Raw genomic sequence first — 27,534 nt, forward strand, 5'->3', positions numbered from 1 at the left:
GTGACCAGGGAAAAAAACACTTTATATATTAAAGAAATGTCAAATTACAAGTGAAAAATCAAGTTTTATTATTGTCAAAACCTATTATTTATGTTAACTACAAAAAATTGTAATCGCTCAACTTCACTTTTTATACTTCGCCTTAAACATTTGCAAATTAAATATTTTTTTATATAACTTTCCAAATTGTTGGAGCTAAAAAATCTGTAGAACAATAAATTAAATTTGTGTAATTAAATTAACGGTACCAATTTTCTTGCACCAGATGCGCATTTCGACAATACATGTCTCTTCAGTGATGCTCGTGGTCAAAATATTTGAAAATCCAAAGCTTATATAAAAGATGAAGAGCTGTAATAAAAAAAGATCCAAAAGGTATAGCCAAATTCGTGAAAGGAATCAGAGCTTTGCATGTGTGTGTAACCTGATGGATTTCTGTAAGCACTCTATTTTTTTTTAATTATGCCCCTTTGAATGCAAAAAGTTAACCTAAATATGCTACATGTATTGCAACAGTTTGTCGTGGCAACTCCTCTGAATCCACCCAACATACTTTCAAGAAACTTTTTTTGTAGATAAATAGTTACAGAGTTTTGAAGTTTTGAAGGTTTTTTTTTATGTGAAAATATTTCTCCCCAAAAATCACTGAACAAAATTTTACTAAGCTTGAACCACATCATTATAAGTTTCTTTTTTATTTTATTTTACAGTCTGAAAAATCTGAAAATATGAGATCTGCCAGCTTGACAGCTCCTTCAGAAACTGGATTTGAATTATATGAGGTAATATATATATGCTAACTTTTTTAAAACTTTAAATTAACATTTTATCTTTAAAATGGTCAAAATGACCATTTCCTTAAATTTCTAGCAAAAATCATTGTTTCGTAATGATTGAGATATTCTATAAGTGAATATTTTATATTCTAATATGACATTTTTATTTCGTATTGTAAACAAAGCCATGTTCTAATAACACATGCATGCTCACAGGCTTACTTTTTATATTCTCGTTATTTCATAATCATTTACATTTTTTCAAACTGTTTAACATATATTTTTTTTTGTTATGCATTATATTTGACTGAAGATTGGATAAAGGGAAGGAATGGCAGGATAAAATGTGCAAGCTGCTAACATCGTCTAAGCAGTATCTTAAATTGGAGTACAAGGTAAGTTATTGTCAATCATTCTAAAAACTATAATTAGGGCCATATCACTAGTTTGGGTGCCTATATTGTCTGTAAAAATGTCCTAAACAGATCGTATTTACAATGCAACAGTTATCTTTGTACCTACCACTGGCTACCAGTACTAATAGGAATTCATTAAAACTTAGAAGGATGTAAAAACCAAACACTTGTATAGTTAAGAATTATAAGACTTGCCTTTTTTTTACCCAAACAATAGCATGCATTTGAAATTTCATTAACAATTTTCGTCAAATTTTTTTAATAAACTTCTATTATAAATTATTTTTTGGAAACTTGGAACCAAGCTTTATATACATGATATAAGTGACAGTATATCTCAATGTTGATGTAACTAAGTCTGTCGTTGTTTATTTTATATATGATACACTGAGGTCTACTGTTTGTATGTTAAATAATAATCATATGACACATATTCCTGTTTGTTGAAAGTTTTCAGTGTGCCTATTTATAGGAAATACTCTTTGAATTTCAGACTCATGTTGTAAAGGAATCAGAGGTAGCTGATCATTGCTGCACATTTGCACTATCTGATGGGACCAAAGACTACACTTCCAGTTGCAGCCATTTACATCAAAATTCTTGTAACCAATGTGAACTGGACACTGTTCTTGAATGCTTTATGGGTGTCTCAAAGACCATAACTTATGACAATGATGATCAAAGAGATGATACAATGTATACTATTTCAGAGGTAAATGATCGCTTTATGTATAAAAGAATTTTATTTATAAATGAGAAGATGTGGTTTGAATGCCTATGAAACATCTCGTCATCCTAGTCACAATGTATTTATAGTAAGCAGATATAGATTACATAATGGATTTTAACATGAAGCCTTGGCTCAAACAGAACAGCAAGAGTTGACAAGTCTAAAATAATACAGAAATGAACACAAATGGTTTAATTCATATGAAAATGAGAAACAAAAAACACCTTCAAAAACAAACAATAAATACTGAACAACAGACCCCTAACTTATCATATAGATCCTGTTCCTCCTAACTTGTAATATAAATCCTGTCCTTCCTGACTTGTCATGTAAATCCTGTCCCTCCTGACATGTCATATAAATCTTGTCACTCCTGACATTTCATCTAAATTCTGTCCCTCCTGACTTATCATATAAATCCTGTCCTTCCTGATTTGTCATGCAAGTCCTGTTCCTCCTGACTTGTCATGTAAATTCTGTCCTCCCTGATCTGTCATGTAAATTCTGTCTCTCCTGACTTGTCATGTAAAACTTGTCCTTCCTGACTTGTCATGTAAATTCTATCTCTCCTGACTTGTCATGTAAAACTTGTCCTTCCTGACTTGTCATGTAAATTCTGTCCTTCCTGAATTGTCATGTAAATCCTGTCCCTCCTGACTTGTCATATAAATCCGGTCCTTCCTGACTTGTCATATAAATCCTGTCCTTCCTGATTTGTCATGTAAATCCTGTCCCTCCTGATTTGTCATGTAAATTCTGTCCTTCCTGATTTGTCATGTAAATTCAGTCCCTCCTGACTTGTCATATAAATCCTGTCCCTCCTGACTTGTCATGTAAATCCTGTCCCTCCTGACTTGTCCTTATAAATCCGGTTGCTCCTGACTTGTCATATAAAACCTGTTTTTCCTGAATTATCATATAGATCCTGTTCTTCCTGTCAGTGTCTGTCTGAGCACACAAAAGATGACAAACAAAAGGTTTGAATAATTTAAATTGTACAATTGATGTTGTAAAATTAGGGAATTGTTGTTTTATTGACTGGTACAGAAAAATTTATGACCGCACTATTTGTCAGTAAACAATGCACTCCTTTTTAATGCTAATACATTGTTGTTACTGTTTTTTAGAGTGTCAGAGCTGTTCATGAATGGAAAAAAACATATTCTTCGCTCTGTAAATCAGGATATTGCTCGTAAATCTGTCCTAAAAAATCTGAAAGAAGACGAAATGTTAGTTGAACGTGATTGGGCCATGAAGTTTATTCCAATGCAATACAGAGAATCTCAATCTAATTGGTTCGGTAAACGGGGACTCAATTGGCATGTTAGTGTTGCAACTTTCAAATACAGGCAGGCCTTGACAATGCATACTGTTATTCACATCTTTGACAGTGCACCCCAAGATGCTGAGACATCAAATGCTGTTCTTGGGAACAGTTTAGAGATTTTTCATCAAATTAATCCTTGCCTGACAAATGCCTACATTCGATCTGATAATGCTGGATGTTTTCATGGAGCAGCATCTGTATGTGCCATGCCATTTCTTTCATCCATTGTTCAATGTAAAAGAATGGATTTTGCAGACCCTCAAGGTGGAAAGTCCATCTGTGACAGAAAAGCTGCCCATGTGAAATCATACAGCAGACGATACGTCAATGAGGGCAATGATGTATGTACAGCAATGGATTTTAAAAATGCATTAATGAAATCAAACATAAAGAAAGTGTCTGTGGTTGTTGCACTTCAACCTCCTAAATCTGACAGCAAGAAGAAAGAACCTACTGTTTTTAAACTGCCAAAGATCACAACTGTAAATAACTTTTCGTTCAAAAATGGTGGAGTGCAAGTTTGGAGGCAGTATGGAATAGGACAAGGCTGTCATATTCCTGCTGTTGATATGGCAACTACTAGGGATCTTCCAGAATTAACCATTATTGAAACTTATCTAAATCAACAGACAGAAACAGATGTCAGACAGACAGAAACAGAAGTCGGACAGACAGAAACAGAAGTTAGACAAGCAGGAATCATAGAAGCTGAAGTCCCTCTTCAGGAACCTGTAACACAAGAAAATGAAATTGAAGTTGAATCTTTAGTCAATGACAACACTGTAACTACAGGTGACAAACCAAATGATGATGTTGATTCTGTCACAGAAGAAGAAATGTCTAAATTGTTTTCTTGTCATGAATGTACAAAAACATTTAGCAAATATGGTAATCTGTTGCGTCATCTGGATATTGGAAAGCATAGTGTAAAAAAGGAAAATAAGAAACTTTCTGACAAATCAAAGATTGAATATTCCAGGCATATGGAAAAGGTCAATACTGTAACTGTTAATTCAAATAACTTTTCTTCTGGTAATTCTAACAGTGATCTTACACAGGGATGGGCATTAAAGATAAGGAGAACAGTCAAAAGGTTTACCCAGGACCAAAAGAAGTATCTTCAAGAAAAGTTTGACAGAGGTGAAAAAACTGGACAGAAGTTTGATCCGGATGAAGTATCCCAGGATATGAGAATGGTAAGAACAACAAGTGGACGAAAACGTTTTTCCCAAGAAGAGTTCCTATCGACAACACAGATAGCTAGTTACTTTAGTCGTCTTGTATTAAATAAACGCAAATTATACAATCCTTTGTATACAGCAGATGATGAACAAGCAGAAACAGCTGAAGCAGAATTTATAGAACTGAATTTAGTAGCAGCTTAATGACAAGTTTTATGAAGGTTTAAATCTTTCTGACAAAGATACACTACATATGATGTAAATTTTTATATTAATGAGTATTTTGATTGATTAGAACATTTTCATGTTCAGAGGTTTATGTTTAATTGAAAATCAATATAAATTGTTTGCATCATTTGATTCGTAAATAAAAATATTAAGATTATTATTTCTACAAATAATTCAAAGTCAGACAATTCCTTATATGTGCAATGTTTTGCATTGTAATATACTTACAAATAAAAAGCCTACAAGAACCAACAGTCACATATTTTTTAGAGTTTACCTCCCTTCTTTATTCAATTAAACTGTTCTCTCAAATTTTCAGAATTTACTGATAGTTTTATCAAATTTCTATCCATTTAGATATTTTTAAAAATTGGAAAAAAAGTTTTTGAACTTACAATTATTAGATTTGCAAGACAGATTAAAATGCACTTTATAAACAATTTTAAAGCATGATATCTATTTTGATTTAAAAGATTGAAACTGACAATATTAAAACGAAGTTCATATAATAATTTATCTTAAATAAATGTCAAATGTGTTTTATAAAATCATAATTATCAATCACATCTATCACATCATAGTGTGTATATAAAAAGGACTAACAAATGAGTGTTTACAAGGTTTCATTATTCGTATTTTTTTAATATAAGCAAAAATAAGGAATTATATTGTTTTAAAGGTTATTTTTGTTTCATAACTAGGATATAGATATCATCTTTTTTTTCATTTATTGGTTAATACCAGGTGTGTTCTTTTCTGGCTGACCTGTTTTGGTAGTATAGATTTGGGTTCAGTGCTCAGTATTTTAGTAGCCTGCAGGGATAAATTCAGTTTAGTCTTCTTTAAATGTGTAGTTTGTTTGTAACTTGTGTAATTGAATTTTATATTCATTTCTCATGTTCAAATATATTTATTAACTGATTATGACTTTGTCTATTATTGATAGCTGTACACTTCGCAAACTTTCGAAGATATAAAAGGATGGATACAGCTGCCAAGATATTCCTTCATTAGACAGAATCTGAAAGTGCATCACTGGTCGCTATCTTGTCATTATTGCAGTCACTTCAAGACTTGTAAAACTTTTAACAATTTGTTGATTAGAACACCAGATCAAATTAATCCAATGCATACAGACATATCATATCATATTATATTCTAATCTGTAAAAGGAAAAATTTCACCTAACATTTACCATGCAGTTACTGGAATAAGTTCAATTTCTATTTTGCTTATTTTATTGTTTTGTTCTTCTAGCATTCACTCTATAAAAAAGAAGATGTGGTATTATTGCCAATGAGACAACTATCCACAAAATATCAAAAATGACACAAACATTAACAACTATAGGTAACCGTATGGCGTTCAACAATGAGCAAAGCCCATACCGCAAAGTTAGCTATAAAAGGCTCCGATAAGACAATGTAATACAATAATTATTTAAATTACCACAAGGTAAAAATATAAATCATTTAATGCCCAAAAAGGCGCAAGCCAGGGCCGACCGTGCAAGGGCTGTATAGCCAGTCAAGGTCGTTAAAAACTTCCATTTGTTGTAATACAATTCAAACGAGAAAACTAAAGGCCTTATTCATGAAAAAAAAACCAAATATGTAACACAAACAAACCACAACCACTGAATTACAGGTTGATTCAAATTTAAAGAACTTGATTCCTCATTTAAATTATCAAAACCGTATAGTAAATCAATTGTAGTGCAAACACACTGAATGAAAAACATTTACAAGACAAAAATGGAACCAGCTGTTGTGAATCAATAAAAAATACATTTGTAGGAAGTGTATAATATCATACTCCAACTGTATACAGGGGTGCTCATTTGTGCAATCGATTCAAACTCCTATAAAACACACAAACACGTTTGGATTAAAAGAACTTTTAAGTTCACCCATTTGATGAAAAAATTTCCTTAAAAGGGGCAAAATCAACAATTTTGAATTCCTTATGACATAGTTACATGAGCATTTATACAGACCACCCAGATTTTATGAAATATACCTTGAAAATATTTTATTGCAACATAATTTTGATTCAAATCAATTTTATACCATGGATCTAATTAATTTTTGAAAAACAAAATTAAAATTTCATTTTTGAAAATTTTACTATTTTTTAAATTTTTCCCGAACTTTTTGATATCACAGTGGCATAGTTTTGGCAGATGCCCACGAAAAAACTTATAATTTCTGAAATAATAAGTATGTAAGAAGGATAAAATGATAAAAAATGGTTTGTGTTGAAAAAAAATCAAGACGGACCAATATAGAGCTTTGTCCTACCTTTTCATACTTTTTTTCACAATTTTAAAAATGTCAACTTTTGATAATTTTTTTTTCAATTCAATTTTGATTTGCCAGCCAATTTTATTTTATTTTTGGTAAATTGGGTCCAATATGAATTGATACATGTAACTCAGTAGACTGGATGTGGTTGTAGATAGATTTTAGAGCTCTTTAAAAGTTGCTAACTTAGCAATATAAGAAAAAAACGCAAAATATGCTATTTTCATGTTGCCATGGTTACCAATTTGGTGCTTTTTAAAGAAATAAGTAAGGTAAATCTGAAATGGTGTTTTCTTATACTATTTATGAAAAGAGACAGATTTATCTAAAAATGTCTGTTTTTTTTTAAATATTTTGGTCTAAAAATGGCAGCATTTTCATAATTGTGTTACCAAATTGATGGTTTCCATGACAACAGAATTTTCATACTTGAAAATAGTACAAATAAAAAATAAAAAACATTTTTTTTTGTTTTGACCCAATATGAATGAAATAAGACCCAAACCATAATGATTTATTTTTTTCACTTTCCATGTATTGCTTCATGGCTTCTGACTTCTTCTCTTAAATAAAAAATAAAAAAAGATGCATTAACGAAAAAAATAAATAGAACTTGAAAATTGAAACTATTAATTTTTATTTATCATTTCTGTTTTATTAAAAGAAAATCCGTTCTTGTTTGTTATGGACTTACTAAATTAGTTGGTTTAATGAATGGTTGAACAGGTACCATGCAAAGATTAGAAAAAGGTTATTTTTACGGTGCATATCATTTCAATTTTGAAGTCTGTATAAAGTTATATGAATTCATCAGTTACGTTTTATTTTTACCATCACGCAATTGGTTGACCATAATGGAATGTTTATTTCTCAAATGTTTATAGACATGATCCGGTTGCCGTACATGTACACTTGTTTAAGACAAATCATTGGTCGTATAGGTACTGCATTGTTTTCCATTTGCACAACATTTGCAATGCATTTGGAAATCGTGAATAAAAATCCGCCATAGATTAAAAATTACAAAACTTGCCATAGATTTGGGATGGCATGACGTCACATTTGGAATCTGCCATAGATTTGGAAGCCACCATAGATTTGAGTCCTACATATATTTTTTACGAAAAGAGTTAATTTCCCTTATATTGCGTATTTAAAAAAAATGGATTGATAAAACTCAAATTTTTATATTTGTTTGAATATTTTGATTGATACAATAAATCACAAAGTTTTCTGTATATGAATAAACCGTCTAACCAATAAATTGCAAATATGTCTCTAATAAAGACAACAGTAGTAAACCGGTGTAAAAAAATTGAAAAACAAATTCGGACTACAAACTAAAACTGAGGAAAATACATCAAATATAAGAGAAAAACTACGACACAACAGAAACACAAGGAAAAATGGTGGAATGAACCCGGTTTTGTGGCATGCCAAACCCCCCGCTTAGAACTACGGCAATGGTAAATATATCATTTAAAGACAACATTACATGACAGGACTACAATACAAATAAATGAGAGAACATATAGGACAGAGAAACACGCCAATTATAGCTAACAAAAGGTACCAGGTTAAAAAAAAACTTATACGTCAGACACAGAAGGCTTATCCGTGACGCACAGATGAAAAAAGTTCGAAAGCCAAGACAAGTACATTAAGGAACAAAAGTTCAAAAAAGTTGTGCCTAATACGGCTAGGGTTTCTGTCTGGAATAAGAACATCTTTTGTTATTTCCAATAATTCATAATTTTGCAACCAGTGAAGTTTTATAAAATGACTATATAATATATACATGATAAAATCGAAGTGGTGACTAACTACACAATAAAAACGGATACATAAAACAACCTAAACCAGTACATAAACATTCACAGCCGAGTTAGCCATACCATCAACGCACAAGTGACGTCACATGAAATTCTTAATCAATATTCCAAAAAATAGGATAGACAAAATTCAGGATTAGATTTGCAATATTATACTGATATAACAATGAAAATTAAAACATAAATTAATATCAAATTGTGGTAGTAGACTATACCGATTATTTGCCCTAATCCACGACTTTGGAGATATATTTGAAATTCATTGGTTAGACTTTTATTCATAAAAAGAAAACTTGGTGATTTATTGTTATTTCAAAATTCGATCTCATAATTTTAATTTATGCACACAAATATGTTTTTCATAAACAATTTAACCATATCGAGGTAACTTTCAACGACGAATAGCTTATATATAAAGATATAAACGCAATCTCCTCACGCATTCACGATGTCCTCAATCAGAACCGATCCCCTCACGCATGACAAAATGAAAATATGAGGTTTTTAGATTTATTAAGGTGTCTATCAACACCGGACAGTGTCTACGCCACCCAAAACGACATTTATACTCATTGACCAAACAAAAAGAAAGTTTGAACTTGTATGTCTGTTAATTAGAACCATTTCAAAATCGAAATGTCACTTTTTTCAGCAAATTCTCGTGCGGCAACTGGTTTTGTAGGAGTTCAACTCAACGTACAACATTAAATGATACATATATCTCTTCGTTAAAGTATTCACCACAGCATAGCATTCTCCGATCTTCAATATTTTGACCAGTCGAATAAGAAAATTGCGATTCAGAAATGTCTATACCCTTTGAAGCGGTGACAATTGCTCCACTCAAGCACAACCGGAAAATCCTCTCACGGTTTTCATTGCAGAACCAAATGTTCTGCGTGTGTAGATTACCAGCCGTGAATAAACTACAGGCAACACCAACAACATATTATAACCAAAACTCACAAAAAGAAAAGAAAATGTCTACAACTGTAATAAACTACAGGCAACAACAACATTTAAAACCCAAACTCACAAAAAGAAAAAAAAAATGTCTACAACTGTAATAAACTACAGGCAACAACAACAACATTTAAAACCCAAACTCACAAAAAAAAGGAAAAATGTCTACAACTGTAATAAACTACAGGCAACAACAACAACATTTAAAACCCAAACTCACAAAAAAAAGAAAAATGTCTACAACTGTAATAAACTACAGAAAATAACAACATTTAAAACCCAAACTCACAAAAAAAAGAAAAATGTCTACAACTGTAATAAACTACGGGCAACAACAACATTTAAAACCCAAACTCACAAAAAAAAAAGAAAAATGTCTACAACTGTAATAAACTACAGGCAACAACAACAACACTTATAAACCAAACTCACAAGAAGAACAAAAAATCCCTACAACAGTAATACATTCCAGGCAACAACAACATAAACATAAAAATATATCACTGCCATGTTTCGTATGATCCTTAAATGTGAATTTATCAAATCTCCAAATGAAATCGATGATTGAAATATTACTGTTAAACATGATGTATGTGAGTTACTCAGGTTATTCCATGTGGAATATTTTTGTCAATTATGTACAAGCTACCCTTTTTCAAGAACATTTTACTAAACCTTTCTAAATAAATGGGGAATGTGTCCATGGGACACAGATAATGCTCCCGCTTGCATGTCATATAAAGTAGAACGGTAAAAAGTGACGCTACCCAAAGTTGTACTTGACATAAGTGTTGTGGTAATACGTAGTGTGTATAAGTTTCAGAACATTTGGTTGAGGCAAACTAAAGTAATAAACGGAAACCAAAAATATAGCATAGTTTTCCATTTGTGAAGGAGGATAGCTCTAGAAAAGTAAAAGTGACGCAAACCAAAATTCTAATTTGATCTGTATTTTGTGGTAATAAGCCTTGTTTATAAGTGTCATAACATTTGGTTGAAACAAGCTAAAGTTAGAGAATAGAAACGAGTAAACTGCTTCGCTGAGCGCAGCATACACCCACAGAGGTCAATCCATGAACAGTTGGGGAAAAAATGGACACAATATTCAAGCTTGATACAGGTCTGAATTTGGATTGTAATTAAATATTTGACATACTATAGGTTTCTGAATAAATGAAGTCAAACAACTTGAAATGTATTTCAATGTTATATTTAACTTTGCAATTAAAGTGCGAGGTTTGGCATGCCATAAAACCAGGTTCAACCCACCACTTTTATTCCTCTTTAAATGTGTCCTGTACCAAGTCAGGAAGATGGTCATTGTTATATTATTGTTCGTTTCTCTGTGTGTTGCATTTTAACGTTGAGTCGTTTGTGTTTCCTCTTATTTTTTATATATTGAGATAAGACGTGGCACGGTACTTGTCTATCCCAAATTCATGTATTTGGTTTTCATGTTATATTTGTTATTCTCGTGGTGTTTTGTCTGATGCTTGGTCCGTTTCTGTGTGTGTTGCGTTTCGGTGTTGTGTCGTTGTTCTCCTCTTATATTTAATGCGTTTCGCTCGGTTTTGGTTTGTTACCCCGATTTTGTTTTTTGTCCATGGATTTATGAGTTTTGAACAGCGGTATACTACTGTTGCCTTTATATATCATATGAATTGAATTTATCTTCAATTTAAGGGCATACGATACAGTTTTGATCCTGTATTTACAAGTTCGTGAAAATTTGCATATATGCTATTTTTAACCTGATTAAATCAAATATGTAATAAAAAATATACCTTCATGTGCTACTTTTTGAGTAAAATGGGGTCGACATTTTGTATATTTGCTCAAAATTCAGATTTGTGGCCGTAATTTCTTTTTCGAAAGAAAGACATAACTATTTTGTTATTAAAGATAAAAACAAATTGTTTTTTGTTAAATAATCGGTAATTTCTTTATTTTATAAGTATCATAAAAAATGATGCATTTTTAATTCAGAAATAAATCAAATGTTCATGAATTGAGGAAAATACGTCATTTTTTGCTGCATATTTATCAAAATTAACAAAAATCCTCTATTTACAGTTTTCTCAAATTTGGGTCACATAATCTCCCTGCAAAATAAAACAAATTGATGTTTTGAAAAATAGGGGTCCATGAACTCGTTTTCAAATTAAATCAGTTTGAATGATAAAAATCAGTCGAAAAATGCACCTTTTCCCGATATGTCACAGTTTGACGTCGCGAAAATAACATTTTACGTTAGCAACGTCATTACCTCCCCTGTCTCTGTATCGTATGCCCTTAAGATTTCTGAGTAAATCTGTTGTCAGACTATAAACAACTACAATTTATAAACTTCTAAAGGGAGCCTACATCAAAAGATACTAACAATCCATTAAAGTTTCATGAGAACTGCTGAAAGCATTGTTTAGGTTATTTTCCGAAAACTGGAAAATCCCCCTTTTTTATGAATAAAACCACGTAACTTGGAAACCTAAAATCTAAAATTTATAAAAATCAAAAGGAAGCTCATGTCAATAGATATAAAAAATTAACCAACATTTCTTGCAAGTTGGTCACGGTGAAAGCATTCTTGAGTTATTGTCCGAAAACTGGAAACTCCCCCTTTTTTTTAATGAATAAAACCCAATAACTCAGAAACGTTAAATCTAGAATTTATAAAAAAAAACGATAGGGAGCTCACGTAAATAGATATAAACAATTCATCAACGTTTTTTTCAAATTGGTTAAAGCGTTTTTGAGTGTATGTCCGACATGATATGTTGACGACGGACGGACAGAAGGGCAGACGGACAACGGTATATCGTGATACGTCCCGTAAACGGGCGTATAAAAATTCAGCATGTTTTTCATTTTTAAAGGGTATAACTCTAGAACCGTTAAAGTGACGCCACAGAAATTCATACTTGATCTGTGTTTTGTGGTAATGAGCATTGTGTATAAGTTTCATAACATTTGGTAGAGGCAAACTAAAGTAAGAGAAGGAAAACCAGCTTAGGGACGAACGAACGTACGGAGGTACAGATGGACAAGGGTAAAACTTAATGCCCACTCAGCTACGGTGGGGGAATAACAATGCAATTTAACCTTACATATAAAAAGAGAGATTTTCAATCAAAGTTCATTCCTTTCACTGTATTTGCTTTGTGCTGCTCAGTCTTGTTTTTTAGGTTGTGTTTTGTATTCTGTTGTTTGACTTTTTGTCATCTTTTTTTAGCCATGTCTTTGTAAGATTGTCTCTGACTTTATGAGTTTGATTATGTCTTTGGTATCTTGTACCTATGTATAAATTGAAATCGATCATTTGCACAGAAATTGTGTTGTTTTTTTTCGTTTTTAACATCTTTTGTTTTTAAGGTGAATAAGAATATAACTCAGTGTGGACTGCTGTACCCCTATTTTTGACATTTTTACCTATTATTTATGTTTGTTTTGTTCACACATTGTTTTCAATATAATGGAATTTTATGCGTAATTCAAACAAGTGAAAGGTTTAACTAGCTATAAAGCCAGGTTTAATCCACCATTTTTACATAAGGAAATGCATGTACCAAGTACGAATATATGACAGTTGTTTTCCATCGTTTTAAGTGTTTGAGCTTTGGATTATGCAATTTGATAGGGAACTTTCCGATTTGAATTTTTCTTTCAGTTCGGTATGTATGTTATTTAATATTTTACTCATTATTTTATATGTACGAATATGCTGCTTTTTTGTGTCGATGTTGCTGTGATAGGTTGGCCTGTCAGGTTCAACGTGTCAATGTTGTTGTGATTGGTTGGCCTGTCAAGTTCAACGTGTCGAAGTTGCTGTGATAGGTTTGCCTGTCAGGTTCAACGTGTCAATGTTGCTTTGATAGGTTGGCCTGTCAGGTTCAACGTGTCGATGTTGCTTTGATTTGTTGGCCAATAAATCAGAACAAGAACATACATATATTTTGTTTTTACATAAGCACTCATCAAAAGTTCATACAGATATAAATAAGTAGAAGACACTACTTAAACAAATAGTGATAAAATAACAAAATGAAAAACAAAAAAAAAACACAATGGTAGCTTGACATGTTAATTTTTTAAATCTTAATTTTTCAAGATATGTATACAGTCTTTATATCTTGCTAAGGACTTTTATTTACACGTTTGGAATGATTGAATACAAGAAGAAATATATTATGTATGAAATTATTATTATGGGATTATTATAACTGTTGCAACACCTTTTCTGACAATATTATAGAATATAATAACATTCACATGTTCACACAGTACCGATAAAAATTTCTGATAAATGAATAAACGAATAAGTTGAAGAAAATGAATAACTATACAAATATTGGTATTGGTGATGAAATGAAAAATTACATTTTGTAGAACTGCCAATAAATAATGCCATTTTGTATTTACAAACTCGACTTCTCTTTAATAAAAAACAGACGTGCAACACAGAAAAACAAGTCATAGGCTTATCATTGTGTACGCCATTGTGTGTTTCGTATCAAAAAATCATCAGCGGCTCGATTAAAAGGTTAAAAGGTACAGCACCAACAAACACATGGTGTACATAGCCGGACTTTGTACAGGCCCAACATATGCTGGGAGTTGCGTCTAAGAACGTTTTTTACACTTGATATTATCTCAAACACTTTCAAATACTTTAAAAAATAGAGGCTCTCAAGAGCCTGTGTCGTTCACCTTGGGTCTATGTACATATCAAACAATAAACATGACAAAATTGTGTTTTGGTGATGGTGATGTGTTTGTAGATCTTACTTTATTGAACATTCTTGTTGTTTCAATTACCTGTATCTATAATGAACTTGGCCCAGTATTTACAGTGGAAAATATTTTCAAAAAATTTACAAAAATTTACAAAAATTTATGACTATTGGTCTATATGAATATTAAACAAACAACGCAGATGGTAACATGACAAAATTGTGTTTTGGTGATTGTGATGTGTTTGTATTGAACATTATTGCTGCCTTCAATTATCTCTATCTATAATGAACTTGGCCCAGTAGTTTCAGTGGAAAATGTTAGTAAAAATTTACAAAGTTTATGAAAATGGTAAAAAATTGACTATAAAGGGCAATAACTCCTAAAGGGGTCAACTGAACAATTTCGGTCTTGTTGACTTATTTGTAAATCTTACTTTGCTGAACATTATTGCTGTTTACAGTTTATCTCTATCTATAATAAAATTCAAGATAATAACCCAAAACAGCAAAATTTCCTTAAAATTACCAATTTAGGGGCAGCAACCCAACAACAGGTTGTCCGATTCATTTGAAAATTTCAGGGTAGAAAGATCTTAACCTGATAAACAACTCAACCCCATGTCAGATTTGCTCTAAATGCTTTGGTTTTTGAGTTATAAGCCAAAAACTGCATGTTACCCTATGTTCTATTTTTAGCCATGGCGGCCATCTTGGTTGGCTGACCAGGACACCGGACACAATTTTTAAACTATATACCCCAATGATGATTTTGGCCAAGTTTGGTTAAATTTGACCCAGTAGTTTTAGAGGAGAAGATTTTTGTAAAAGTTCACGACGACGGTCGACGGACGACGACGAACGACGGACACCAAGTGATGAGAAAATTTCACTTGGCCTTTAAGGCCAGGTGAGCTAAAAAAAATAGTATTCACATAAATCTCACGTAAACTTTACATCATCTTCACAAATTAAAAATATGTAAATATCATGATGAAAATAATACTTGAGCGTTATATTTCAATAACCTTGTCGTTCCTTCTGTTGGTCCGTTCGTCCAATGAATATTATCGTCACCTTTTTGTTAAATGACATCATTACTTTTATGTTTAATTCTTTATCACATGACATACGTTGTTATTTTGAGAACCCCAAAAAGTAGCATAATTATTTAACTGTTTCTTGTGTACTAGAATACTTTAGTTTATTGTAGAAGAGAGAGAAAGGACTGGGATACAACTCACTAGCACAAACCAGCGTAATCACAGTGATTCGACACTTTCAAAGGGAGGTACGTTACTCCCGCGGTATTTTCAAAATCTTCCAATTGTGTACCTGCATTGAAAATTCCGGTAAAATTCCGGTCAAATAGTTTCATCCAGGTCCAATAGTTGGAAACAAAACTGTTGTTTGTTTTCTGTGATAACATCCAGTGAACACAACTAAAAGAACACATTTACTGGTAAAGTTTATTTTGCTTAGCGTATTGCAACGAATAGTTACAACGCTCAATATTGATTTTTTAAAGCTTTCTATTATAATAAGCTGGGGTTTTTTCTTCGATTCTTCAGTTTCTATTTTTGATGCAAAGTATAGACATACGCTGTATAAAGACTTTAGTAGTGAAGGTTGATTCAGGGATTGAGATTTGTTTTAGAACAATATTTCAATGTTTTGCAAACGCAATACTTACTTAGCTGACCTTTGATGAAAATATATGCATCACCATGAATACGTTCCCTCTGAGGTAGTCACATCCCCGTTCCCCAACATTATTTAGAACTATCATCGATTGCATTTTAGAGCCAGATTAATTACACGAGCTCCTGATGGATTAGATAATAACAATGGTGATTTCGACAAATACGAGTTCATCCAGTCAGTTGTATGTTGTAAAGGTTTAAGTGTGTGTGTCAAAAAAATATTCTTGTCTTTATTCAAACCTAAATTGGTTTAACATAATGTAAAAACAAAATATTCAATTTAAAAATACTATTCTTAAAAGATATTTTTTAATGTTGTTTTTGTTTTTTGAATTACATAGGTATATTTTTCTCCTGTGAATTTTAATAGAATCTCATGTAAAGTTCAGGTTAAAAGTAAACACGAAATTCTTGAGAGCCGTGGTGTAGTGGTTATCGCATCGGACTACAAACACAAAGATTCCTGGTTCGATCATCGGTCCGGAGGAATTTCAGGAACTGAATTTTTGGCTTTCCCTTGACACCCTTTGCGATTATGGTCTTGCGAAACGATGATAGTCCATTGGAAGGGGGCGATAAATGGCTGACCCGTGTTAAAAGAAACCCATGTCTATTGCACGTAAAAGACACCCTTGGAGATTTCTAAAAAGCAGGCTAATGCCGCAACAAGGCAGCACTCGTACCTGCACAGTGGAAAGGGATTAATATAAGTTGCAATAACTTGTTTCCAAATCCACTATAAATATGTTTCAACTAACACGAAATTCACCACAAACGAGCTTATACGTGAAATCACGTAAACATTGAGTGTCAAGTTAATTAGTATTCACATGAATCTCACTGAACTTTACATCAACTTCACAGATAAAAATATGTAAATATCATGATGAAAATAATATTTGAGCGTTATATTTCAATAAAAGAGGGACGAAAGACACCAAAGGGACAGTCAAACTCGTAAATCTATAACAAACTGACAACGCCATGGCTAAAAATGAAAAAGACAAACAGAAAAACAATAGTACACATGACACAACATAGAAAACTAAAGAATAAACAACACGAACCCCACCAAAAACTAGGGGTGATCTCAGGTGCTCCGGAAGGGTAAGCAGATCCTGCTCCACATGCGGCACCCGTCGTGTTGCTTATGTGATTACAAATCCGGTAAATAGTCTAATTCGGTAGGTCAAATTCATGAAAGGGAAGGGGATTGTAGTTACGACGTAAGGAACATATCCGATATCATTTGTGAAACGGTTATTCCATAACGGTCAACCAACTCGTGATGGCGTCCGTAAAATTTACGAAGGGATGATTTCAACTTCACCATTTGGAACTCTTGGTTTAATAGCTTCCTTGTGAGCAGTAACCCTCTATCAAGAAAATCATGATAGGAAATGCTAGCACGGGAATATCGTATCAATTGAGAGATATATACCCCGTATGCAGGTGCTGCTGGAATGTTGCTACTTAGAAATGGAAAGTTCACAATTGGAAAGCTGAAATCATCTCTTATAATAATAATGTTAATAATAACCTTGTCGTTCCTTCTGTTGGTCCGTTCGTCCAATGAATATTATCGTCACCTTTTTGTTAAATGACATCATTACTTTTATGTTTAATTCTTTATCACATGACATACGTTGTTATTTTGAGAACCCCAATCACTTTTTAAAAAGTAGCATAATTATTTAACTGTTTCTTGTGTACTAGAATACTTTAGTTTATTGTAGAAGAGTTAAAAAGGACTGTGATACAACTCACAAACCAGCGTAATCACAGTGATTCGACACTTTCAAAGGGAGGTATGTCAGAGATATTTATAGTCATTTATTACACACTATAGAGTATGCGTTTTGCTCATAGTAGAAGATCGTAAGGTTACATATTGCTGCTTACTTTAATCTCATATGTAGTCTAGTAAAAAATCTCTTAGCAACATGAATTTTATATTTTCTTTTTATCTCAATGAACTAGTAGTTCGAAAAAATATTGCATTTCACTCAGTTCATAGGACAAAAAAAAATCATAATAAATTATTGACCGAAAATATACAGTTTGAACATTAATTTATTATGCCCAAGCTATCATTTTCTATATAAAATAAATACACAATGCTTTTTTTTTAAATTGTAAGCGTTGAACTATTGGACCGGTCAATCGTTTCCAACTATTGGACCTGTATGAAACTATTTGACCACAGGTGTCATTTTATTTCGTCGAATTTTCAATGCAGGTACACAATTGGAGGATTTTGAAAATACCGCAGGAGTAACGGCGTCATGTTTTACCTATTGTACCTAGGGTTAACGTCAGTGCAAGACGTAGCCTTACCATTTGAACACATTTATGAAGTTAACGATATGGTTGGGTTTCTGCTTTTTTATATTACGATAGTTGATTTATCACTGCCATTTATTGTCTGTTGTCTTTTTCGATATAATAAAACCCTTACTGACTGGATATTCGTGGAATAGTAAGTTTATTGTCCCTCAATACAACTATTGCCTTCGGCTATGCCTCATGACAATAGTTGCTCCCAGGGATGATTCCAATATATAGTTTAGGGCCGCTTAACGGCCCTTAAATCAGCCAGCGGCCCAAAAAAATGTTTGTAAATATAAATTCCCAATTCAGGAAAATAAAACAAAAATTTGTAAGGGTTCCGCGGAACCCAGTGTCTCGCCTACTTTTGCTGTTAATCACAGGCTCAACAAAAATGAGGAAAAAAATCAATAAAATTATTCCTGTTGATACTATCTTTTGATCGTAAAAAGCTTCTGTCCAGGTTTGGTAAAAATCCAAGATAGTTTATGAATCTAATAAATGTTTTAAAACTTTAACTGCAGTCTGTATGTAATGTTAAATGGAAGAAAAACTAAGTCCATTTATAAGTAAAATACAGATACACAGGTACAAAATTTTAACAAAATTTCCTTCTCGATACTAGCTTTTGATCATAAAAAAGCTTCTGTCCAAGTTTGGTACAAATCCAAAATGGTATAGGAAAGAAGAAAGTTATTAAAAAAATTCAAACTTTAACTACAAAGTGCATGTGTTGTTTCCTGGCAGAAAATCTAAGTCCATTTAAAAGTAAAATACTGAAAAAATTGAAATTTATTTTTAAAAAATTTACTTCTGGATACTATCTTATGATCATAGACAAGCTTCTGTCCAAGTTTGGTAGAAATCAAGTATAGTTTAAGAAAGTTATTAAAATTTCAAAAACTTTCACCACAGAGTGAATATAATGTTTCCTGGCAGAAAAACTAAGTCCATTTATAAGTAAAATACGGAAAAAAAGGAAATTTATTTTTAAAAAATTTACTTCTGGATACTATCTTATGATCATAAACAAGCTTCTGTCCAAGTTTGGTACAAACCCAGGATAATTTATGAAAGTTATTCAAATTTTAAAAACTTTTAACCACAGAGTGAATGTAATGTTTCCCGGCAGAAAAACTAAGTCCATTTATAAGTAAAATACTGAAAAAATGGAATTTTATTTTTACAAAATTCACTTCTGGATACTATCTTATGATCATTAACAAGCTTCTGTCCAAGTTTGGTAGAAATCCAGTATAGTTTAAGAAAGTTATTAAAATTTTAAAAACTTTAACCACAGAGTGAATATTTGTGGACGCCGCCGACGACGACGCCGACGCCGACGGAAAGTAGGATCGCTATGTCTCGCTTTTTCGACTTAAGTCGAAGGCTCGACAAAAATCGGTATTTCCGGAAAAGTTTCCGTCACCGAAATTTTTCATAGTTTGTCGTCAAAACGTAGTAAAATCCGGATAAGAATGCTGACTATGATCGCATTCTATTAACAACGATTTAATTATGTCAACATGAGGTAAACAATTTTAGCGGCCGGATTCAATTGAAGTTAAAGTGTTATGGGAGTATTTGGTCTCGTAAAAGTAGATCGTTCAGCAGGTTGATCAAAAATATGCTTTTTGTCAAAATTGGTGTCAAAACAGATCTCGGCAAAGAGCAAATTCAAATTTTGATATAACATTGATGAATGAATTTTAATGGTAAAAGCAGATCGCCCAGCAGAGCCGGTTGTGTAATTTGATTAAAACTTGTTTTGTAAAAGACATTATTTTATATTTTGCTCTCTTTTCCGCAAAAACAAAAGTTTGAGCGTTTTTGAAAATAATGTTGATGATAGACCATTCAGGAAATGAGACCCCCCCTGAAATACGATGTCATCATTATTGAACTGTTTCAAAAGATATAGAAATGATCCAAATAATTTTAAAGTTCACTGGTTCAATTGCTTTAAATATCTTATAAATCAATTGAGTATATATATATACTTTTGTAATTGCTTTTCTGAATTCGACACTTGACCAGTTCTATTTGAAATACATTTAAATCAAGGTAAGTTTATAAAGATGATATGTTGAAAAAATACCCAATGGATGATTTTTTTCAATGGTTAATATGGCAAGCCGGTTTGCTATTTAATCTAACTTCAAGATATCTCATAAACTTTATAAGATACCTTATATAATAGTTCGCGATTAGATATTTTAGATAGTTTGAAAGATATCTTATATAGTTCAGTGAATCACGAGATATCTTAAATAATTTATGAGATATCTTATAGTTTATAAGATATCTCATATAATTTTCTTTATCAGATATCTTATAAATTATATAAGATATCTTATAAACTATATAAGATATCTTGTATAAAGTAAATTTGTAAGATATTTTATATAAAGTATATTTGTAAGATATCTTATATAAAGTATATGTAAGATATATATTTTAAAATCGATATTAGATATCTTCTATATTATATAAGATATCTTATAAAAAATATTATTTATGATATCTTATATATTATAAAAAATATTATTAGAGATATCGTATATAAATTATAAGATATTTCATATAATTTTCTTAATATGATATCCAATAAATTATATAAGATATCTTTTACAAAACATATTTATAAGATATTTCATATACTTTACGATATCTTAAATAAATCTTATACATTATATGAGATATCTTATATATTACATAAGATATCTTATATATTATGAGATCATTTGAAATTCGAATAAATAGCTAAATGGCTTGCCATAGGTTTATGTTAGCTGGTACTTGTGGTATATATGTTTTTGTAAAAGGTCTCTTTTACCAAAGTTAAGATGATAGTGCATCATATGCAATGATATTCATGTATTACAATGTCCCTGGTCTGAATCCAATAATTTCTTCAATCAGTGTACAGGTGAAATTAACTTAATATTCATTTTCCGTTTTTACAGGAAAAAGATATTATTTCGTCTAAGATTGTATGCATAAAAAATTCCCAATTGGGATAAAAATTCCCAATTTGATATTCAAGGGACCCATTTGAAAACACCTGGAATCATCCCTGGCTCCTTGTGACAATAAACTTACTATCTACTCATACCCATTCAATAAGTATACATTTTATGTACCTCTTACTATGATAAATAGTTGACATGTCTTTTTGGGACAGTCCATTATTAAATTTACTTCACGACCAGATTTGTTTTCATTTTGTTGTCCGTGGAAATTTCAAGAAAGATTTCATTGGAAATATAACAGCAAATGTAATAATCATTGAAGAAGGTCTAAAACATTTTCCTTAAAATTCCTGAATAATATATGTTATTCATATTCCCGGCTTAGAGTTTATATCCCCTGAGACGAAGGCGAAGGGGATATAAGCCTTAAGCCGGAAATGCCACAGTAAATACCCTGTCTGAGACCTGAATTACACAAGTATTACGGATTACCCCTGACCTGTTATTTTCCAGTGTAGGTATTTGTTGAACATTCACAATGTAACATGTATATTCATTACATGTTTATTGTTTCTTTAATGTTTTGAGTATTTCATTTAAATGCACCTTTTATATCTTGCTAATTTTTTTCCCGTTAATAAATAGTTTCAATAAAGTTTTTAGATATCATATGTTGTGTTTGTATGTGTGTGTGGCTTTGTTTTTTTACAACACATATATTAAAAAACCAACCTTATATGTTTGGCAGGCATACGTGAAGGTTTCAAATATGCTGTGAACATAATTTTATCGAGTATGTAATAATTGATAATCACACTTTTAACATTTAATTTAAGTATTAAAAGTGTAAATTAAGTGATTGTGTATTAAAAATGTACTATTGACTGAAGCAAGTCATTAGTTTGCCTCTGTGAGGCTCTGACATTCCTTAGTGTTCTGTACAGCTTTTGACTACGTTACATAGTAACCGTTGTTATGATTACGTTTTTGAGGTTCCAATTAGGGATACAAATGGTGTATATACCCCAGCAGTTTTCTAAATATATACTGACAATTCTGTGGTGTTATCCAATACCTCGACACATTTGTATTCCGTAATATACTTTAATAAATATGTTAGAACAAATATACTATATAATGCAATTAAACTTTTCTGCTTATTTTGAAAATATACCTACATTATATAAGTCACTAATATTTCTGACAGACAACAACTTGAGAAGTTGGTATACAGATGGATTTCTGTTTAATTTACTTTTCTGGGATTTCATTAAAAATATATTTGACATTCAAGTATAAAATGGTATTCATCTTTAATAGCGTTAGTGTTACAATTAGTACATAGTCTATTATTTTATCAACACTATAACATCTGCTTGTTAATTTGTATGCTTGAATTATGAGCTGATATATGATATTTACAAATATATAGTGTGTATGTAAATATAGTTTACAGGTCTATCTAAATAAAATTACAATCATGTATACTATGTATATATCTATACAAACAACATTTACTCTTATTTTTTAATGACTGGCTATACATTGGACTTTGGTTTTTTTATTGAAACTTTTTTTACTTTTATTTACTTATTCATCTGTAAAAGTGTAGGAAATCAAATTTGTCATCAATACACACTATCGAAAACTGCATGAATCTTTTCTATCAATCCTAAAACATTTAAAAGAAATTCTGTCAAAAAATCATTTGCAAAACGTGTTTGCATCCGATACTGAGATGATATAATGTACTTAATTAGAGCAACATTTGTTTACCTTAACATGAAGACTAACTTAGTTGTGTTCGCTTTATCCAGATGATTTGTTGTATGTATTATTATTCATTTTAAGTTTGAATTGATGATGCAGACTTGGTTTAAGTATTTGTTTGATTTTTCCGGATGTTGTCATATTTTGTATGCATCTAAATGATGTTGAACTTCATTTAAATCGTATACATAATATCCATGTCTGAAGCATATTTACGTCGAAAGATACAATACAATAATTCAAAATATGTGAAATAGATCAACAAGGTATAACACACAAGTCGTAAATATCGATTTGTTTTCACTTTGACATTTTAAGTCTAAATATATTTAATAGCTGTTTAAGAACATTTGTTATGATTAGGATGTATTGTAATGGACACTTTCTACATTGCCTTATATATTATACAAAACGTCACAAAAATAACAAGCACATCATGCATACAAATGATTAGGTGTTCTAAATTCGGGCCTGATATAATTTGTTTTGCATACTTGCATTCCTATTTTTCTTTTCTGAATAAAAGCAGACATGTTTCTAATAGTTTTAGAAAAGTATTATATCATCTGACGAGACTTATTAATTGAAAGTTGCAGTTTATCTACCTTTGTTAACAAGGAAATGTAAACTTTTGTATACACATTTTCCGATCGTAAACGTCAATAGCCGAGAACGAAGGGGAACGTTTTTTTGTTTTTACTGTTTTGTGTAGTGATTTTTTACTGTTGTACTCTTTTCCATCGATTTCTATTTGTGCGTGGTGTTATCTGTCTTTCAAGATTTAGGATTTGTTCCCTTACTTCAAAAATGAAAAAGATATCACTTGACTTACCTGCTTTCATTCGTTCTTTTATCTCTTCAAAACTCCGTGTCTCTAATTCCATTTTCCTGATTTCGTCGAATCGTTTTACGTAGGATTCACCTGCTGGATTGTTATGCTTGTCAAATCTAGTTAGCATATCATGAACTATAGTGATTAGTGTTTGGTATCGTGTGTCATCTAATGCAAAGACAGAAGAATGCTGCATTTCATTTCTGATCACACGTATTCGTTGAATGTCGTCACCAATAGTATCTTCAATGGTAGAAATCTCGTCAACCTTTTCTATTTTCCTAAAGCCTTGACTTGGAAAGTTTATTTTTAAAGCACAATATTTCTTACACATTTCTGTTATGTCCAACTTTTTACGATCAAGTATTTCTCCAGTCTTTGTATCTAAGAATAAGCGATCGTATAAAACGCCTGATAATACCTCTAGAACTATCTTTGACATTCTGACGTAATTCTGTTCCTCACTACTTAATCTAACGGGAGCCTATAATATCAATGAAATATGTAATGATACAAACTAATGCTATATAATTGCCATCTATTAACAGGTAGATAGACCTACAAATATGGTCAAGGCAGTAAATACACCGGGACAGTGAAAAAGGATAGAACACAGAATTAATGATAGACAGACAATTCATGTTGACGTCAGAATATTCAAAATTACGTCAAATTTATTTGAATAATTAAAAATAAAAAAAAAAGATATATATAGATTCTTACATTGATACCAGTGGATTATCGGATTTATCCAATCGAGATAGTTAAATTATCGGCGAGGACTTTCAAATTGATAATTTAACTATCGAGATTGGATAAATCCGATAATCCACGAGTAACTATGTAAGAATCTGTTTCTGTAATGATTAAAAGACATTTTCTTTTTTTGTTAACCGAAAATCCCCTTCGAGTGCCTTTCACATTGCACGAAGTTGTCAATTTCATTAACACCTGTTATCATATCTTGATTCATTCAGTTAGCTAAGAAGGTCATGACCCTTAAAATCATCCAATGATCTTTTGAGATCACCAGCAACCACACGTTGATTAAATTTTTTTATACAATGGGTTCGGAAAGGTATATATTTCCATAGAGTTAGAGAAACATATATATATCATTGCAAGCATGCGAGATTTGTACAAAGCACAATGTTCTTAAAGATATACTAGAAGTATTTCCATTCAACATTAATTTTACAGTCAAGCATTTTTTTAAATGAGCTAGCTACGTAGTATGTTGTTCGACAAAGATAGATATTTAGGACATAGAATTATTCAAGCTGCTATGATATTCAACGCAACCAAGTAAACATGGCGTTCTTTTTAATTGATTGAAGATGCATTATTACATGCATTTTCATTACTTCTGCCTTGAACATACATAAAACAACTCAGAATATAATAGCAACATACTGGTCAGTATGATATGATCATAAACAAGTAAAATAGGATGGATAATTGTCTTAAAAATCACATTAATATGTTCGTTATACAGCGTTTATCCTATAGACGATCACATTAATTTTATGAAAGCACTTAAGATGCTTAAAAAGGAGGCACTTAAAACAAAGTGTCAGGTGTGGGCGTGAAGCCTGTAGGATGGCTGTAAATTATCTGAAAGTTCATTTCTGATTTCACACATTTAAATAGATATAACTCAACTGTTTTATTTGTTTTTCAACCCAGAACAGAAATATGAATCGATGAAGACCCTAGGGTAACCTGTATTTTTTCGCAAATTGTTCTTTGATCTATAAAAAGCTGTTCATATATTAACAATGCAACCTTTATTTTATATGAAGGTCCAACAAAAAATCTAAAAAGTTTTTTAGCTTCTCTCATGCGATATCTTTTTGGTGACTTTTTAGGCACTGGCTACGGTTACAGGGAAATGTAACAATAATAAAAATATTATTGTTACATTGGTGACTAAATGCCGAAATGCATGGTTGGGTAAGGACCTGCTTAATTACGAATGTAACAATAATTATTGAGACTACGGTTACATATCGTTATTATTACATGACAAACAGCAATATACGATGGGACAAGTAATATGTACTAAATAATAATACATTTATTTTATATTTACAATACATACATTTATTTTATATTTACAATACATACATTTATTACATACAATTACTTTACTATAATTTCTTTATTTACAAAGACAGTTTCTACAAATCCAGTATATGGTTTTTAAAGCATTTTTAACTCCGACACATTTTTGATGAACGACATTACGTCCTCCATGGATACATGTACATACAGAAGTACCCAGAATTTAAGTTACTGTTATCAAACTTTGCTTTCGTGATGTAACAATTTGTTTTAGAACTGAGATTGTATAGCTGTATGAAATTTGTGTCTTGATATAGTTTCAGTTTCGTTTAAAACGCATCCCAAGTTTTAAATTTTTCATCCTAAGAGGATATTCTCGTAGACAAGAGACAATCAGATTGCTGATTAGATACGGTGGTAAAAAACTAAAGACAAAACACAAACATGTAGATTTGCTAGCATTTGGAACGTTAAACAATACATCAATATCCTTAATTTTTAATGTTTGAAGCATGCATGGAACGTAAAAAAAAACTATGCTCCCTTTGTATATTTCCACTTTCCGTCAGTAGCAATGGATAGATGATAATGTCAAACTTTTCGATTACTTCCAGTATATGCTCTTTATGAATCCTCATGTCTGCTGATTGTTTCTTGAATATTTCTTCCAATAGCTTAGGATCCATCTTTCCTGTTTGTTTGAAGTTGTCCCATTGTAAGTGTGGTAATTCCAGTTGAAACTGCTGGGCTGTAACAATGCATGTAAAGGCATTTGCTAACCATTGGGGATCAAGTATGATGTATGACGGAATGTCTTCAAAAAATATCACGTTACCAATTTCATGTTGATACCTGAGAAAGAGATGAAGCTCCTTGTCATCAGTTATCGGAAGTGGTATTTTCTCACCTAGTTCTTTTAATCTTTCAAAAGAAATTATTTGTTTTCCGATCGTAAGTTCAGAGTTGATGGCTTTTTTCATCTGAATAAATTTAACAGGGTATTCTCGATTCCAATTTGTGCTACTCTTTGCTGTGGAAAATATATCATTCCTCAATTTTCCAAAAGCATCTTCTTCATCCTCTGTGTTGGATATCAGGTGAATTGATCTCAGGTGAAGCTTGGAATCTTTAAATTTTTTATCAGTGTAGGATTCGAGACGTTTTCTGCATTGTTCTTCGTCCTTTCGCAAAAACAAAAACAGTATTATTGTATTATTTCATTATCATTTAACTTAAACAGTCTTAGATACATGATTTCTTATGAGATGTTTTTGGCTGTCAGTAACTATTACTATTCTCATATCTGTACTTTTCTGTGTCTATTTTCTAGAGCGGATGTATAAATACTCTGGCTTTCGTAAATTGTTATGATATAAGTTAGG

At 31.5% G+C, this 27,534-nt stretch overlaps 1 protein-coding gene across 1 annotated transcript; it reads right to left on the minus strand.

Annotated features, from left to right (window-relative positions):
- Positions 1-22,258: 22,258 nt before the first annotated feature.
- On the minus strand, positions 22,259-24,721 carry LOC134717490 (uncharacterized). The gene is made up of 2 exons (XM_063579999.1): positions 24,089-24,721; positions 22,259-23,158 (listed from the first exon to the last, which is right to left on the minus strand). Exons 1-2 carry the CDS (start codon positions 24,528-24,530, stop codon positions 23,115-23,117), a joined length of 486 nt encoding a protein of 161 aa, XP_063436069.1. The 5' UTR covers positions 24,531-24,721; the 3' UTR covers positions 22,259-23,114.
- Between the last annotated feature and the right edge of the window lie 2,813 nt (positions 24,722-27,534).

The sequence above is a fragment of the Mytilus trossulus genome, chromosome 5 (assembly GCF_036588685.1).
Source record: "Mytilus trossulus isolate FHL-02 chromosome 5, PNRI_Mtr1.1.1.hap1, whole genome shotgun sequence".
Classification (NCBI taxonomy): Eukaryota; Metazoa; Mollusca; class Bivalvia; order Mytilida; family Mytilidae; genus Mytilus; species Mytilus trossulus.